Source organism: Hibiscus syriacus, unplaced genomic scaffold (genome assembly GCF_006381635.1).
Source record: "Hibiscus syriacus cultivar Baekdansim isolate YM2019G1 unplaced genomic scaffold, ASM638163v2 tig00111200_pilon, whole genome shotgun sequence".
In the NCBI taxonomy this organism is placed as follows: Eukaryota; Viridiplantae; Streptophyta; class Magnoliopsida; order Malvales; family Malvaceae; genus Hibiscus; species Hibiscus syriacus.
Window position 1 is genome coordinate 548148 of NW_024063016.1, and position 13233 is coordinate 561380.

The following is a 13233-nucleotide window of genomic DNA, read 5'->3' on the forward strand; positions in this document are numbered from 1 at the left end:
GGATGACTATTTTATAATTTTTAATAGTCGATATACTTAATAAAATAACGCTCTATAATTAGAAAATTATTTTAAAATTTTTAATGATCAAGGATCTTAATAAAACAATATTTTATAATCTGGTATCATTTTGTATACTTTAATTATTATTTGTATTCTCATTAAGTTTTCCTTACTAAGCCCTGAAAATTTAGCCTTTAACACCACCCCGATTGAGGCTAGAGCGGACAAATCTTCCCTCGTCATCAACTCAGCGGTTATTACTAAAAGGTCGGTATTTTTTAGCACCGTCATCCGAGTCAGAGCTGTTGATTTTTTTAGAAGAAGGAATAATGGAGAGATCGGTTTTTGTGAACGATGTTCAACAGGTCAATGGAAATCTCCGTCACTCTGTTTCCTCCGCTTCTCTAAGACATGTAGCTTACAGGTTGGTTGATTTTTCTTTTTTCGGGATTCCAGTTGGTTCTTTTCTTTTCTTTAATTGGATGCTTAATATTTTGAATTTTGATTTCTTGGTTTTGTTTCATATGAGATTATTGATTCTGGGTTTGTTGTTTTTTTCTTATTTGTTATGGTAATTGATTGCGTTGTTGACTATGCCTAATTGTCTTAAATAAAGTTTCTGTTTTTTTAACTTTTTTGTCTTCATTGATTGTAACCAGGGGACTGGTTTAGGTTCATAAAGAGTTCATTATTAACTGTTAATTGGAGTACAAGGCTGAATCTTGAATGAGCTTTTGATCAGAAGAGAATCGTTGTTGAGAATTAACTTGATTGTAGAAGGGACCGTTTGGGGGTGACAACGAAAAATAGGAAATAATTTTTTGGGTATACCAAAAGAATATGCTTATTTGTCTTGGTTAAATTGGCTTACGGCGATTTCTGTGCAAAATATGATGCTGAACTACTACCATGGTGAAGCTATTGCTACAGTAATTGCTTTGATCAATATTAAGAGTTATGGGTTGGGGGAAATGGGGTTGGGAATGAGCTTCTCTGTTTTTGCTTTTCTTCCGATAGTATTCTGGCTGTTAATAGGTATTGCTTTTCTACATCTGATTTACTCCCTTTTTTTTTTTTTGGAAATATCTGCTGTTGACACTCATATCCAACACCGTAGTATAATCTTCCAAAGATTTTGTTGAAAAGCTTTGTAAAATTTAAACATACATGTGTCGGACATATACCTCACATCTGAATTCAAATAACTCAGTTTTTATTTATGTTAGGGGTTTATTAGGATGCTAATGGACTGGTTTGGTTTTTGAATTTGCTGTTGGTTTATTTCTTTATTTGCTGTAGTGTGGTGGTCGTAAAATTTATTTGAACTGGACGTTCTTTTGGATGAATAAAACAAAATTTATCCAAGAAAAATAGGATGTTGAATTGCTAATGGACTGAAATGATTATTTATGTTATTTTGCATTTATGTTAACCTTGCCTCCTTAAATTCTCTGCCTTGCTTGATGGTTGGTACTTGGTGGACGTAGTAATAAAACACCTGAAGATTCAATTTTTATGGTTTGTTGAGTTGTAATTTGATTTACTCGGCTTTCATAGTCACGGCAAGTTCTTAAATTGATATGGTCTGTTTGACCTAGATTATTAAATCCAGATTATGAACTCATGTAGACATGTTGGTTTTCATTTACTTTTAGTTGACTAACAGATCAAGAGCCTTTTAGGACTGAAAGAGTTTTTTTTTTTTTTTTGGCTAAATAGGAATGAAAGAGTTTCCTATTACTTTGGCATATGAAATTGTAAGCTAAGCACACTTACATTTGAGTAGTTGACATTGAGGATTCTTTTTGGTATGTTTTAAGATATGGCAAAGGGATGATGATTCTAGAGTTTGAATCCTAATCCTTGGGTACTAACAGAGAGCCTCAGTCACTGCTTCAAGGTGTTGGTGACATTGAGAAGTATAGTCGTAGTAATTCTTAATTCTAAATTTCTTTACGAAATTGCGATGAGTTCTCAGAAAGAGTCGATTAGCGGAAAATTCCCTTTGATCCTTCAAATATTGCACATTACCATGTCATCTTCAAACACTTGTTGAAACTCTAGTCTCCTTGTTTCCAGTGATAGATAGTGAATGACCCTCTGTAAAGCAACGTAAGCAAATATATACTTTATATATAAAGAAACTGCAAAGCCTTTTGAGTTTCTAACACTCTGCATAGTAGTTTAGTTGGAAGTTTTTATAATCATTACAATTTATGAAGGTATAAAATGGTGGAAACAATTCTTTCATGCAGTTGTGGTTCTTGTGGGTATGAACTAAACCTGAGTTCTTCTAGGCGAATCACCGCAACAATTGGCTCCAAATATAGGAAATCTATAAAACGAGGGATTATATCATTCTTCAGTATAGATGAGAGCAGGTTTACACAAGTCGACGAGTTCCAATGCATTCCCTACTTTTCAAGGCACTCTTGGAGCTTGTTTTGCCATAGAACCAAACTCCTTTGCCGCAAGTGTGGCAACCACATTGGAAATGCTCATGATGACAAAACTTCAGGCTACGCCCTTGTATTAGACAAATCCGATACAGCCTCTGGTAGTGAAGCTTCTAGCCATAGAAGATATGATGTCAGAATCCGTGCCCTACAGCCCTCATCGGCTCAAGAACTTGGCACTCCACCATTTATGTGATTTAGTCGAGTGTTGTATCTCAATCACATCGTTTATGGTCTTCCACTTTCATTATACTGAGTTTTCTTGTGGGTTGCTTCAAGTCATCGTCTTCTCTTATTTATTTTTCTTGAACATGGTCTTAATATGGCAAGTAATGTACATAAAAGGAACTGAATTCTGCATGGCAGGTGATTGGGAGTGTTTGAAAGGAGTTGAGCCAAGGTTTAAATGTATCATATTCATGTAATCTCTTTTTGAATTGAATCAAATCCAAGGCATACGAAACAAAATGTCCCAGACCGTACTCACATAACAACCAGATTCTGAAGATGTTGGGTGCTTTAATTTCTAACCAAAATTTTGGTGAAGTTAATTTGTTTTATAATACTTAAGTAAAAAATCGTAAATCTGAATTAATCTAATAAAAATGTTTTAGATAAGAATTGATGACATAACCGAATGATAATGAAATCGTATTTAATATACATAAATATATGATATAAAAGTGAATAACATATGTATTGATGATCGATATGTATAGGAAATAAAAAGATATACTGGTTTCGGTAGTTCAACTATATAAATATGATTAAATTATTTTTATGTATATATGTTACATGTATATATTATATATAATATATATTCGTTAATATTTATAATATTTTTATTTTTTAATAATTTATTATTTTATAGCTTATGATATATATTTTTTTTAAAAAATTAATAGAGTTTTAGTATTTTTAAATTCTTTTAATAATTTAATTTTTAATTTTAGTATTTGCATATTTTAATATTTTAATATTTAAATAATTTATACTTAAAATTTAAAATAATTTTTTATTTTAAAAAAACAATCAAACTTTCTAAAAAATCAATTTGGTCCTCAAATTCGATAAAATAAACAAATTTAGCCACTATCTCATTATTATCTATCATGGAATGCCACATCAACACTATGGACTATCACATTAATACTGTAAATTATCATGTCAACATCGTAACAGTCATATGCGATTATGTTGGTTAAAGAATCGATTTTTTTCCTTTTCAGTTTAAAGGTGACATTAAAAAACTAAGGGCCTCATATACTATCAAACCTTTATTTTTATATATTTAAAAGATTATACTTTAAGTTCATTAAATATGTATAATAAAGAATTTAGAGGGAAACTTTTGTTTTGTTCCTTGAAATACAAGAGGAGAGTTAAAAGAAAAAGAAAGGTTAAGGTCATATATTGATTTAAATGATAAAGAGATTGAGATCTTTTAAGTAATATTTTAAGTTTAAGCCTTACAAATAAGAAAGATAATATTTGGAGAATTTTATCTCACTTGTAGGCTTTAATTTAATTTAGCTTTAAATATAATTGACTATAAAATATAAAAGTCTACATAAAAAGAGAGAGAGAAAAGTATAGGAAGATGCCCTGCCTAGCGAGTTGTTACATTGTTCTATGTAATTTATGAATATTTTGTTTAGAAGTTTCAGATCTCTATGTGAGGTGTGTCAACAGAATGTGCCTCTTTAAAGTATGTTTGACTTGAGAGCTTCGCAAAAGAAAAAGCCAACCCACACCGATCCTAGGCCTAGCCGGCTAGCCCCACTTTAAATGTTGAAAAACCAAGCCGAGTCTAGCTTAGCCCTCCCTTCTTATGAAGCCAATGAAATTAAAGCTGCTGCTCTTTTATTGGTCACGCCATCTGGCCATGTTCTATGTTTTGGGTTAGGTGGATGAAAGATTTTAAAGGGTCCTCTTCCTCAACAACACTCAACCTCCCCTCCCCCTCTTCCCGTAATGATTTAAATTCCTTAGCCACTTCACCCCTCGGCCGGATATACGATTATAAGTTAGAAGAATAAATTTATAAAATTTTAAAAGAGAGTGAAAACAAATTATCAATGACTTGTTTGACGGAAGTTGAAACTGACCGAAGAGTTGACCTTAATGTATGGCTACTATGGTTTCCAATTCAACATTGATTGAAAAAGAAAATCTAGAGACGCTTTTCTTTGAGACAAAATGCAGCCATGATTCTTTCACCATCTTCATCATTACCATCTTTTGATAATGGTGGAGATGAAGGAGGGCTGGTGGGGGTTAAGATTTATGTCTTGTCATTTTCGACCACTCCATTTTAGCCTTTTTCTCAACACCCATTGTGGTCCTAATTGCACTGGTCCTTTTGCTGGAGATTTAGAATTTGGGACAAATTCCCTTACACTGAAGGGTCTTTCTGAACAATCAAAGGGCCCTGCTGGCAACTTTGCAGCAGCTCAATGACTGACATGTTGGCCTTGTGAAATTATGCTCCAATGCTCCTCACTTTGTGCATAAGAAAGATATGGGGACTCCAAGTATGGTATGGAGAGAAAAATATACAAATATTTCTTTTTGTATAAAGAATGTCCTAAACCAATCTGAAATGAGTGGCACATTGTAAAACAATCCTTTTACAGCTGGTTTTGTTGATCAGAAAATCAGAATAGAATAGAAGCAGCCAATGAACTTTAAGCCAAGGATAGCATAAAGTATATTTTGACTCTTACCCATAGCTCAATTATATGAGAGAGCCCCAACACACAAATTGGTATGGAGGAGAGAAAAAGCAAAGCTTTAGTGTCCCTTTCTATACAAAAGCATGTCTTTATTCTTTGGTCCACTTTGTCAGAGTCCTCATCCATCCCTTCCTTCTCATCACTTTCACACCATCTACCTTGCTGCTGCCCATTTGGCATCCGTTGGCCTTGCTGGACCTCTTCCACCTTATGAGCTGGAACAAGTGGCCAATCCGCTTCCGCCACCTAAGCGAGGCTCGTGGTTTCGCATGCTCGATCACGCTCTTATTGGTCTCCTTGGTGACCTCCATGCCCTTGGTCAAGGTTGGGTTACACGACATGTTGCATTGCTCAAAAGAGACCTTAGAAACCGTATCCTTTTCCCATGAACCAACACCATTCTCTTCAAACTTGATTGAGATAAAGGAATCTGCAAAAGTAAAACTTGGACACTGAACAAAGGGTTTCAAAAGAAGATTACTACAACTAAAAAGTACTAAAAGAAAAATAAAAAGCAAAGGAAAAAGTAACAGCTTTTATTATTTTTTAATGGTAAAGTGTATGTATTTTAGTACATCAACCATATTTGTAGCTTGTCAGCTATATACTAACAGTGAGTGCAAAACTAAAGCAATGTCCCAGAAAAAAAAGAGGAAAAAATGTGAAAGGAAAGCCATCTTTACCAAAATTTTCTATGCATATATACATAATTATCTGCAGATTTGGATGCATTTTAAATTGCCTTTGAAAAAATCATAGGATTTCCTAGGAATTATTAATGGCATTCATTGTTCCCAATCAAACATATCTTCCAATTAGCATCAAATGATATTCCCAAGCAAAACATACAGAGTCATGCATACCCAGAGAAGATAACAGGAAAAAGATTCTTCATTTCCAGTTTTACCAGATTTTGACCACTTTTGTCACTACACACAATAAGTTTAAGATACGCATGCATGCATGTGATTCATATCTTCTTTTTTTTTCCTTTTGGCTGATGCAAATTCAAGAACACATAAAAGAAAATAATGGGGAATCACCTTCTTGACTGGTTGAAGCATCAGAATGTTCAGATTTGCAATGCTTGAGCTCTAGACGATTGAGCACTGAACCTAAAGCAAAGATCTTGAGGAGGTTAATGGGAGGTTTCTTCAATGAAACACCTTGAATAAATCTATGGCTGCCTCTGGTGGATGATGATGAAGAGCGTTGGGCTTGCTTTGAAGCTAAGATAAGAAGCCTCTCGTTCAAGCACAAAGCACAAACCCCCATAACAACTACTTGAGGATGGAAATAACACCTTGAATTGTCTTCTCTGAACCCATTCATCATAGTATGGGGTTTCCTACTGGTAAAAGATGAAGAGAGGAAATATGAACACTCTTTGAAGAGGAACAAAAATGGAAACAGTTTGAGTTGGTGTCGGATAGCTTATATTGCGGAGAAAGTTGAAGTTAAGAGCATCGTCAGATTGGTCCCCAGTAACCCATCAGTTAGGACAGTATAGTATTAATAGGTGGGGAGTGGTATGCTGTGGGTTTTTCGATAGCCATCCATTTAGCTAGATATGGACATTGATATACTTTGAAGCCAATTCTTTTGATTTTGAACACCTAATTTGTTTTTGACAAATAAAATATATATTTTCTTTTAACATTATTTTTAATCTAAATTTGATGCTGTAGAGGTTCATTATAAAATGACATTTTTAATCTTATTTTTGTATTCACATTATAAGAATTTAAATCTTTAATCTTATTTAGGGATTTAATATCTTATCTTGTAAACCAACTAATTTTTTAATTAAATGTATCTATAGTTATAAATAGTTAGTTAATTCACCCATATTGTCAACTATAATATATGTATCCCCCCCCCCCATTTGTTGGTGAGAATGTAGTAGATGAACTTGGGAAGGTAAATGCAAAACCCAAGTGTCTTGAAAAGGAGGTTGGTGATTGGAATGGATAAAATATTGAGACTCCCTATTGATTTGAGTCCATTTAAAGGCACAAAATGTAGGGAATTGATGTAAAAGGCATGAGAATGGGGAAAGCAATTTGGCTTGAATCTTATCATTTATTGGGTTTTCTTTTTTATATTTGACAAAATCACATACTTTAATTTGATTATTAATTTTTTAATTGGAGAAGATATTCAAACCTTTTAGTTTTGATGGAAATTTCATTTACTCGTATGGTTTGAATATGATCAATTACTCTTCTAATATTTTAAATTAAAAAAGATAAAATTTAACTTTTATGAATTACTTTATTTGTCTTAATAAAAATGTCACAATTAGTATTTATTTTTTAAAAAATTTTGAACTTTAATATTAAATATTTTAATTATTCAAATTTTACAACTAATGTATTTAAAGTAATTAATATAAAAATAAGTGCACAAACTATACCACTTTTTTCAAATAGGTGCCAAAACTTTTTTCGATTCATCTAGATGACTAACATTACAAACGTTACTACTTTAGGTGTCCTGATCGTAATGGCCATTAAAAAACTCCATTAAATGACACTATCACGTTATGGTAATTTTAAATTTTTTAAAAAAATGAAAAATATAATTATACTAAAAAAACCCCTAATTTCTCTTAAATTACAAAAAAAACCAAACCCTAAAAATCACAAATATCTAAACCTAACCATAACCTTACCTTCCTTATTGACCACTGCTATCAACGTCTTCCTTGCCATCACCCTAGTTATACGCCGTCATCCTTGTTGTCGATTGATCGTCGGGATCACGTGGTGTCGCCATTTACAACATCATTCTTCGTCGAATTCACATCGATTAGCTCCTGTTATGGCGGCTTTTCATTGGCTAATTGGTCTTTCAGGTGGAGTTGCGGTCAGGTGAAGGCTCGGCGACAACAAAGGGTGGCGATTGATATGGGTTTAGGGATTGAAATTAAGGTTTTAAAGTTTTAGGGTTTTTTTAAATTTTTTGAAATTTTTGAGGGGTTTTTAAAATAAAATTTTAATTTTTTATTTTAACATGTGTCACTTAACGTAATATTTTAACGATCGTTATAGTCAAGACACCTAAAATAATAACTTTTGTAACGTTCAACACCTAAATGGATCAAAAAAAAGTTTAGACACCTATTTTAAAAAATAAATATAGCTTGGGAACTTTTTTTTATTAAACCTATATAAAAACTACTTCCTTCACAATGATATTAGTGATAAAAATATTATTGATAAAAAGAAATGTTCAACTCATCAATTTGAGTGATTGTTTCATGTGGATGATGGAGTGACTTTATCGGGAGTAATGACAAATGCAAATAAGAGTTACGATGGACAAGTGGTTGTCCTAAAAAATCTGAATTTATTTTGATTAATTATTGATTTAATTGAATGTGCCCATATGAAGTTTTATTTGTGCCTAAAGAAAACTACAAAGAAACACTAACAGAGAATGGAAGAGGTGAACAGAAATTGCTTCTTTTTTATTCAAGAATTCCTTCGTCCGAGGGAACAAACATTGTTTATATAATAGCTATATCCCATGCAGCTGACAACTACTTCTAGGTAACAGTCTAACTACATATCTATACAACCTAACCTCCTCGCTAAGACTCCAATCAGTTCAACCCATGTGTAGTCTAACTGACCTAGCTAATAACAACAACTAGCTATTCTCAACTTTCCTCCCACTTTTTCCTAGCTAATAATCCTTATTGTTTCACTCTTCCTCTAAAAACTTCGAAACTCGACTTGGACAATGGCTTGGTGACTGGTGGGTCCATCTGCAACTTGATGGAGAGAGCTGGAACATAACTCACACAAAATTGACTTGCAATTACCTTTTCACGGATAAAATGAATGTTAAGATCCACGTGCTTCGATTGTGCATGGTAAACCGGATTTGCGCTTAAAGCTATAGCTCCGGTGTTATCACACCAAATAACCGGTTGCTCGTGCTGTATTACTCCAAAATCAATTAATAACGCACTGACCCAAGTCACTTCGGCTACTGCATCTGCTGAACTTCTGTACTCCGCTTCCATAGCCGATCAAGACACTGCTTTTTGTTTATTTGAACTCCAATGACACCACGTTATTACCTATACGCACATAGTTCCCTGATATGGATCTTCGGTCATCCACACTTCCTCCCCAATCAGCATCTGCAAAGGTTGATATAGACTTTGGTCCAGACGCTGCTGGTGAAAACTCTAGACCGTAATAGAGTGTACCTCCTAAATAGTGAAGGATTCGTTTTACAGCGAGAATATGCAACTCACGTAGCGCATGCATGAATTGTGCCACCTTATCCACACTAAAAACAATATCTGACCTCGTATGACAGATATACAACAACGCACCTACATGCTCAGAAACTTGTCTTCTAGAAGTTCTCTTGCATCTTGTGACAGCTTGGTGGACACGATCATAGGAGTGGTCGTCGGGTTTTTTTATCTTTGTATTGCTCAAAAGTTCTAGAATAAACTTTTGTTGAATGAGAATAAGCTTTGTTGAATGAGAATAAGCGACCTATGGCACCGTTTTACTTCTATTCCTAAGAAGTAATGAAGCTCTCCGAGATCTTTTAGCAAAAATTTGTCACTCAGCTGCTGCACGACTTTCTCAACTTCTTCAGTTGACTCTCCCGTAATGATGATGCCATCCACGTATACAAGCATGTACGTACTCATGCCCCCTAGTTCATAACAAAGAGCGATGCATCAGCTCTTGATTCATGAAAACCCATCTGATTCAAGTTGTCCTTAAACCTAGTGTGCCAATTACTTGGTGCCTGACACAAGCCAAAAATAGCCTTTTGAAGCTTGCAAACTAATCTGGTGCCATTGGGAGCATGTTGTTCGAAGCCTGGAGGCTGCACTATGTAAACATCCTCGCTAAGACCCCCGTTGAGGAACACATTATTTACATCAACTTGTCTCAATGGCCACTTCCTCGTGACAGCAAGAGACAAGACAACATTCAACGTAGTAAACTTGACTACTGGACTGAACGTGTCCCAAAATTCCTACTTCTATAATTTATTATTAATATATATATATATATATATATCTTTAAAAATATTTTTGAATCTATTACTAATTTAAAAAATCATGATTGTCCCCAATTAATTATTATGGTGCCTACTCTCTTTGAGCGATTGCTGTATTAACCGTTGATTTAGATTTTTATTTCTTTGGTCTTGAGGTTTAGGGTTGTTATTAATGGTCTGGACGTACTTTTGGAATCAATCGAATGTGTGCCTTTAGTATGTGCCTCATATTCTTAGGTTTTCCATCCTTGTGTTTATAATGTTCGTGTTATTACTTTAGAATACTTTGAACTCTTCAACCCAAATCCACTTGCTCGTATATATTCGTACATCGGTATACAAATTCATCCTTGAAGTCGAATAATATAACACCATTTAAAAAAATGAAATGGAATAATAACGTGCAGCGCATTTTTTGTTGCTCTTTCTTCCTCAAGTGAAGCAAAATCTATGCTTCATCATTGCATGAGAATGATTACAATTGCAGTTAAGATGGAGTAGAAACCCCATCACCCAAATACTAGAAACCTTTTCACGTTATCATCATTAATTTATCATCACGACTCTTTAATCTCTGAAAAATACATTTCTAAAATGTTTTCTATTTTTATTTTATTCTTTGGGTTCAAATCTAACTTGCAAACCTTTCTTATTAAATATCAAATCACTCGATTTGACTCGTTAAATATCCGAGTTTAATCCATTCAAATATAGAGTTGATCAAACTAAATTGAATTCAAGTATCTTACGATCCATCTAGTCTCATTTATCCTTCTAATTACACTTGTGAATATTATATGTTAAGATATAGCAAATAGGGAATAATAAAAAAGGAGTAGGATTAAATGAACAAGATCTAAGGCACATGGCAATGGCATCTCTCACACAAACTAATGTAAAAGGTTTGAAGAATAAAGCATCTGAAAACTCATCCAACCTCATGTATACTACCAAAGAATTACTTGAAATTTGTCTTTCACGATAAAGCTACCGCAAGGTGTAAAAAGAAGATCAAATCAAGTTGGGTTTCTCAAACACAAAGACAATATTCCACACTTAAGTAATTATATTAACCTTAATGTTTTTTAGCATGGTTTGCTTTCCAAAGAGAGAGAGACTGGACAAATATAAACATAATCAAACTTCATCACCTGGGGATTATAAGCCTTGCAAAATGCAAAGTGAGGCGAGGGAGTTAGCAAGGTGAGAAGAACATGAAGAAGATTTAAAACTCTTTTGAGTCGGAGGAAGGGCATGAAACAAAGTGAGCAAATCACCCTTGTTAGCTACATGAGTAAGTGCCCACATAATGACATGCTTAAAATGCGAGCTATGGTCCACCACAACCATCACTCCCTCAACACCTGCAGACCATTCATGTAACACCCTCAACCCGTATCCGACTCGGATTTAAGTCCTAGGTGTCACATTGACTTTTCAAAACATTTTCCTTTACAGGTGGATAAAAATTCAACTCACTATTCGATAAAATTAATATTTTCATTAATTGACATAACTGAGTTTTACAAAACATATCAGAGCTTATACTATTCAAATCTTTATACTACATGCCAACTACATTCTAATAAACAGAATACATATATTCAATATGTTTCTGATATGATATTCGTAAGGAAGATGCTGACCTGTCTTGCTCCTCTTAGCTTCTCTTCTCGCTTCTATAATATAAACTACATATGAGTTTATAATATCACATGAATAATTAATGCTATTATAACATACATCTTCATGTACACTTCATAAAATGAATACATACATACACAAACCTTATAATATCACATATGAGTTTTACTATTTCATATTCTTATAATCATTTACTTTGCACTACTTAGCTTATATCACATTCTACTATATTCATTTAAATCAGTTACTTACCTTATTCTTAATCCTGTAATTTTGATCGCAATCCTACATATCTTATCTCTCCTTTTTATATGTTTCTATTTAACATTTCACCCATAAATTCTCGTTACATATTCTAATATCCTAATTTCGTATATTCTCTTAATTCATTCCTCACCAAATCTTCATTTAATAAACATACATTTGCATAACTTATTGTCATTTGATTCCTCTGATATTCTCATATGATTTCTTAGATTCTTATACTAAATTTCATATCCCTTACTAATTTAGCAAGGTTAGTTCACAGTTCTATTTTAAACGTATATACCTTCTTACACAACTTATCTAATATCCTTTTATACTTATTTATATACCTTTTTCCTCAATTAATATACTATATGATTTGTCTCAATTCTCATTAATCATATAGTTCACCACTTCATTATCTATTTATATATATATATGTATATAGCGTTCACTATATTTCTCATAAAATTACTTCTAACATATCATATAATTATATTATATATTATATTCACTTACATTCCCATATATCATATCAACATATTTCACATAGAACGTATCATATATGCAATAAATGAAACTCATGCATTCACATCCAAATGTCTAATCACATATGACAATCATGTTAAGCTTATATATATTATTTCTTTATTGGCCCATGTACATCTTGGAGAACTAAAGATATGTGAGTTCATTGAGGTTGTGCATTGATGCTGTCACCACAGCTCGAATAAATTCCCACTAGGGGCACTGTATATTTGTCCCGAAAGACCACTATGTCCCGAAGGACCACTATGTCCCGAAGGACCACTCCTTAAGAGCCATACACATAATACAATGGACCAGATAAGTGTACCGAAGTACCACATATATGTTCCACATAATTACATATATGTCCCGAAGGACCACGTAGAACCCTCGACTCTTGGCATGCCAACTTTATCTCTAGCTCTCATGTCACTTAACATGGGCATCATTATTATGTTTACCCTATATTCACATAGCCATATCACATAAACATAGGTTCTTATCATATCACTCATATCATATGGCTTATCCCTTGAAATCTTGCAATCATATCACTTATACTCTCATAAATCATATCTACA

The 13233-nt window shown here is 33.4% G+C and overlaps 3 protein-coding genes across 3 annotated transcripts; 1 reads left to right on the forward strand and 2 right to left on the reverse strand.

The window, feature by feature from the left end:
- Positions 1 to 239: 239 nt before the first annotated feature.
- LOC120155640 (uncharacterized protein At4g08330, chloroplastic-like) lies at positions 240 to 2765 on the forward strand. Its single transcript, XM_039167144.1, has 2 exons — positions 240 to 427; positions 2259 to 2765. Exons 1-2 carry the CDS (start codon positions 333 to 335, stop codon positions 2653 to 2655), a joined length of 492 nt encoding a protein of 163 aa, XP_039023075.1. The 5' UTR covers positions 240 to 332; the 3' UTR covers positions 2656 to 2765.
- A 2518-nt stretch (positions 2766 to 5283) lies between these two features.
- LOC120155661 lies at positions 5284 to 6581 on the reverse strand. The gene is made up of 2 exons (XM_039167162.1): positions 6238 to 6581; positions 5284 to 5624 (listed from the first exon to the last, which is right to left on the reverse strand). Exons 1-2 carry the CDS (start codon positions 6527 to 6529, stop codon positions 5284 to 5286), a joined length of 633 nt encoding a protein of 210 aa, XP_039023093.1. The 5' UTR covers positions 6530 to 6581.
- Positions 6582 to 9252: 2671 nt separating this feature from the next.
- Positions 9253 to 9863, reverse strand: LOC120155662 (uncharacterized mitochondrial protein AtMg00810-like). The gene is made up of 2 exons (XM_039167163.1): positions 9732 to 9863; positions 9253 to 9639 (listed from the first exon to the last, which is right to left on the reverse strand). Exons 1-2 carry the CDS (start codon positions 9861 to 9863, stop codon positions 9253 to 9255), a joined length of 519 nt encoding a protein of 172 aa, XP_039023094.1.
- Between the last annotated feature and the right edge of the window lie 3370 nt (positions 9864 to 13233).

Excerpts from the sequence above, each read along its gene's own strand:
- LOC120155640 (XM_039167144.1), top strand. The coding sequence starts at position 333 with ATGGAGAGATCGGTTTTTGTGAACGATGTTCAACAGGTCAATGGAAAT. Across the intron at positions 428-2,258 it reads CTAAGACATGTAGCTTACAG|TTGTGGTTCTTGTGGGTATG; the intron begins GTTGGTTGATTT and ends TCTTTCATGCAG.
- LOC120155662 (XM_039167163.1), bottom strand. The coding sequence starts at position 9,863 with ATGCTTGTATACGTGGATGGCATCATCATTACGGGAGAGTCAACTGAA. Across the intron at positions 9,640-9,731 it reads ATTACTTCTTAGGAATAGAA|ATAAAAAAACCCGACGACCA; the intron begins GTAAAACGGTGC and ends AGCAATACAAAG.
- LOC120155661 (XM_039167162.1), bottom strand. The coding sequence starts at position 6,529 with ATGATGAATGGGTTCAGAGAAGACAATTCAAGGTGTTATTTCCATCCT. Across the intron at positions 5,625-6,237 it reads TGCTTCAACCAGTCAAGAAG|ATTCCTTTATCTCAATCAAG; the intron begins GTGATTCCCCAT and ends TTACTTTTGCAG.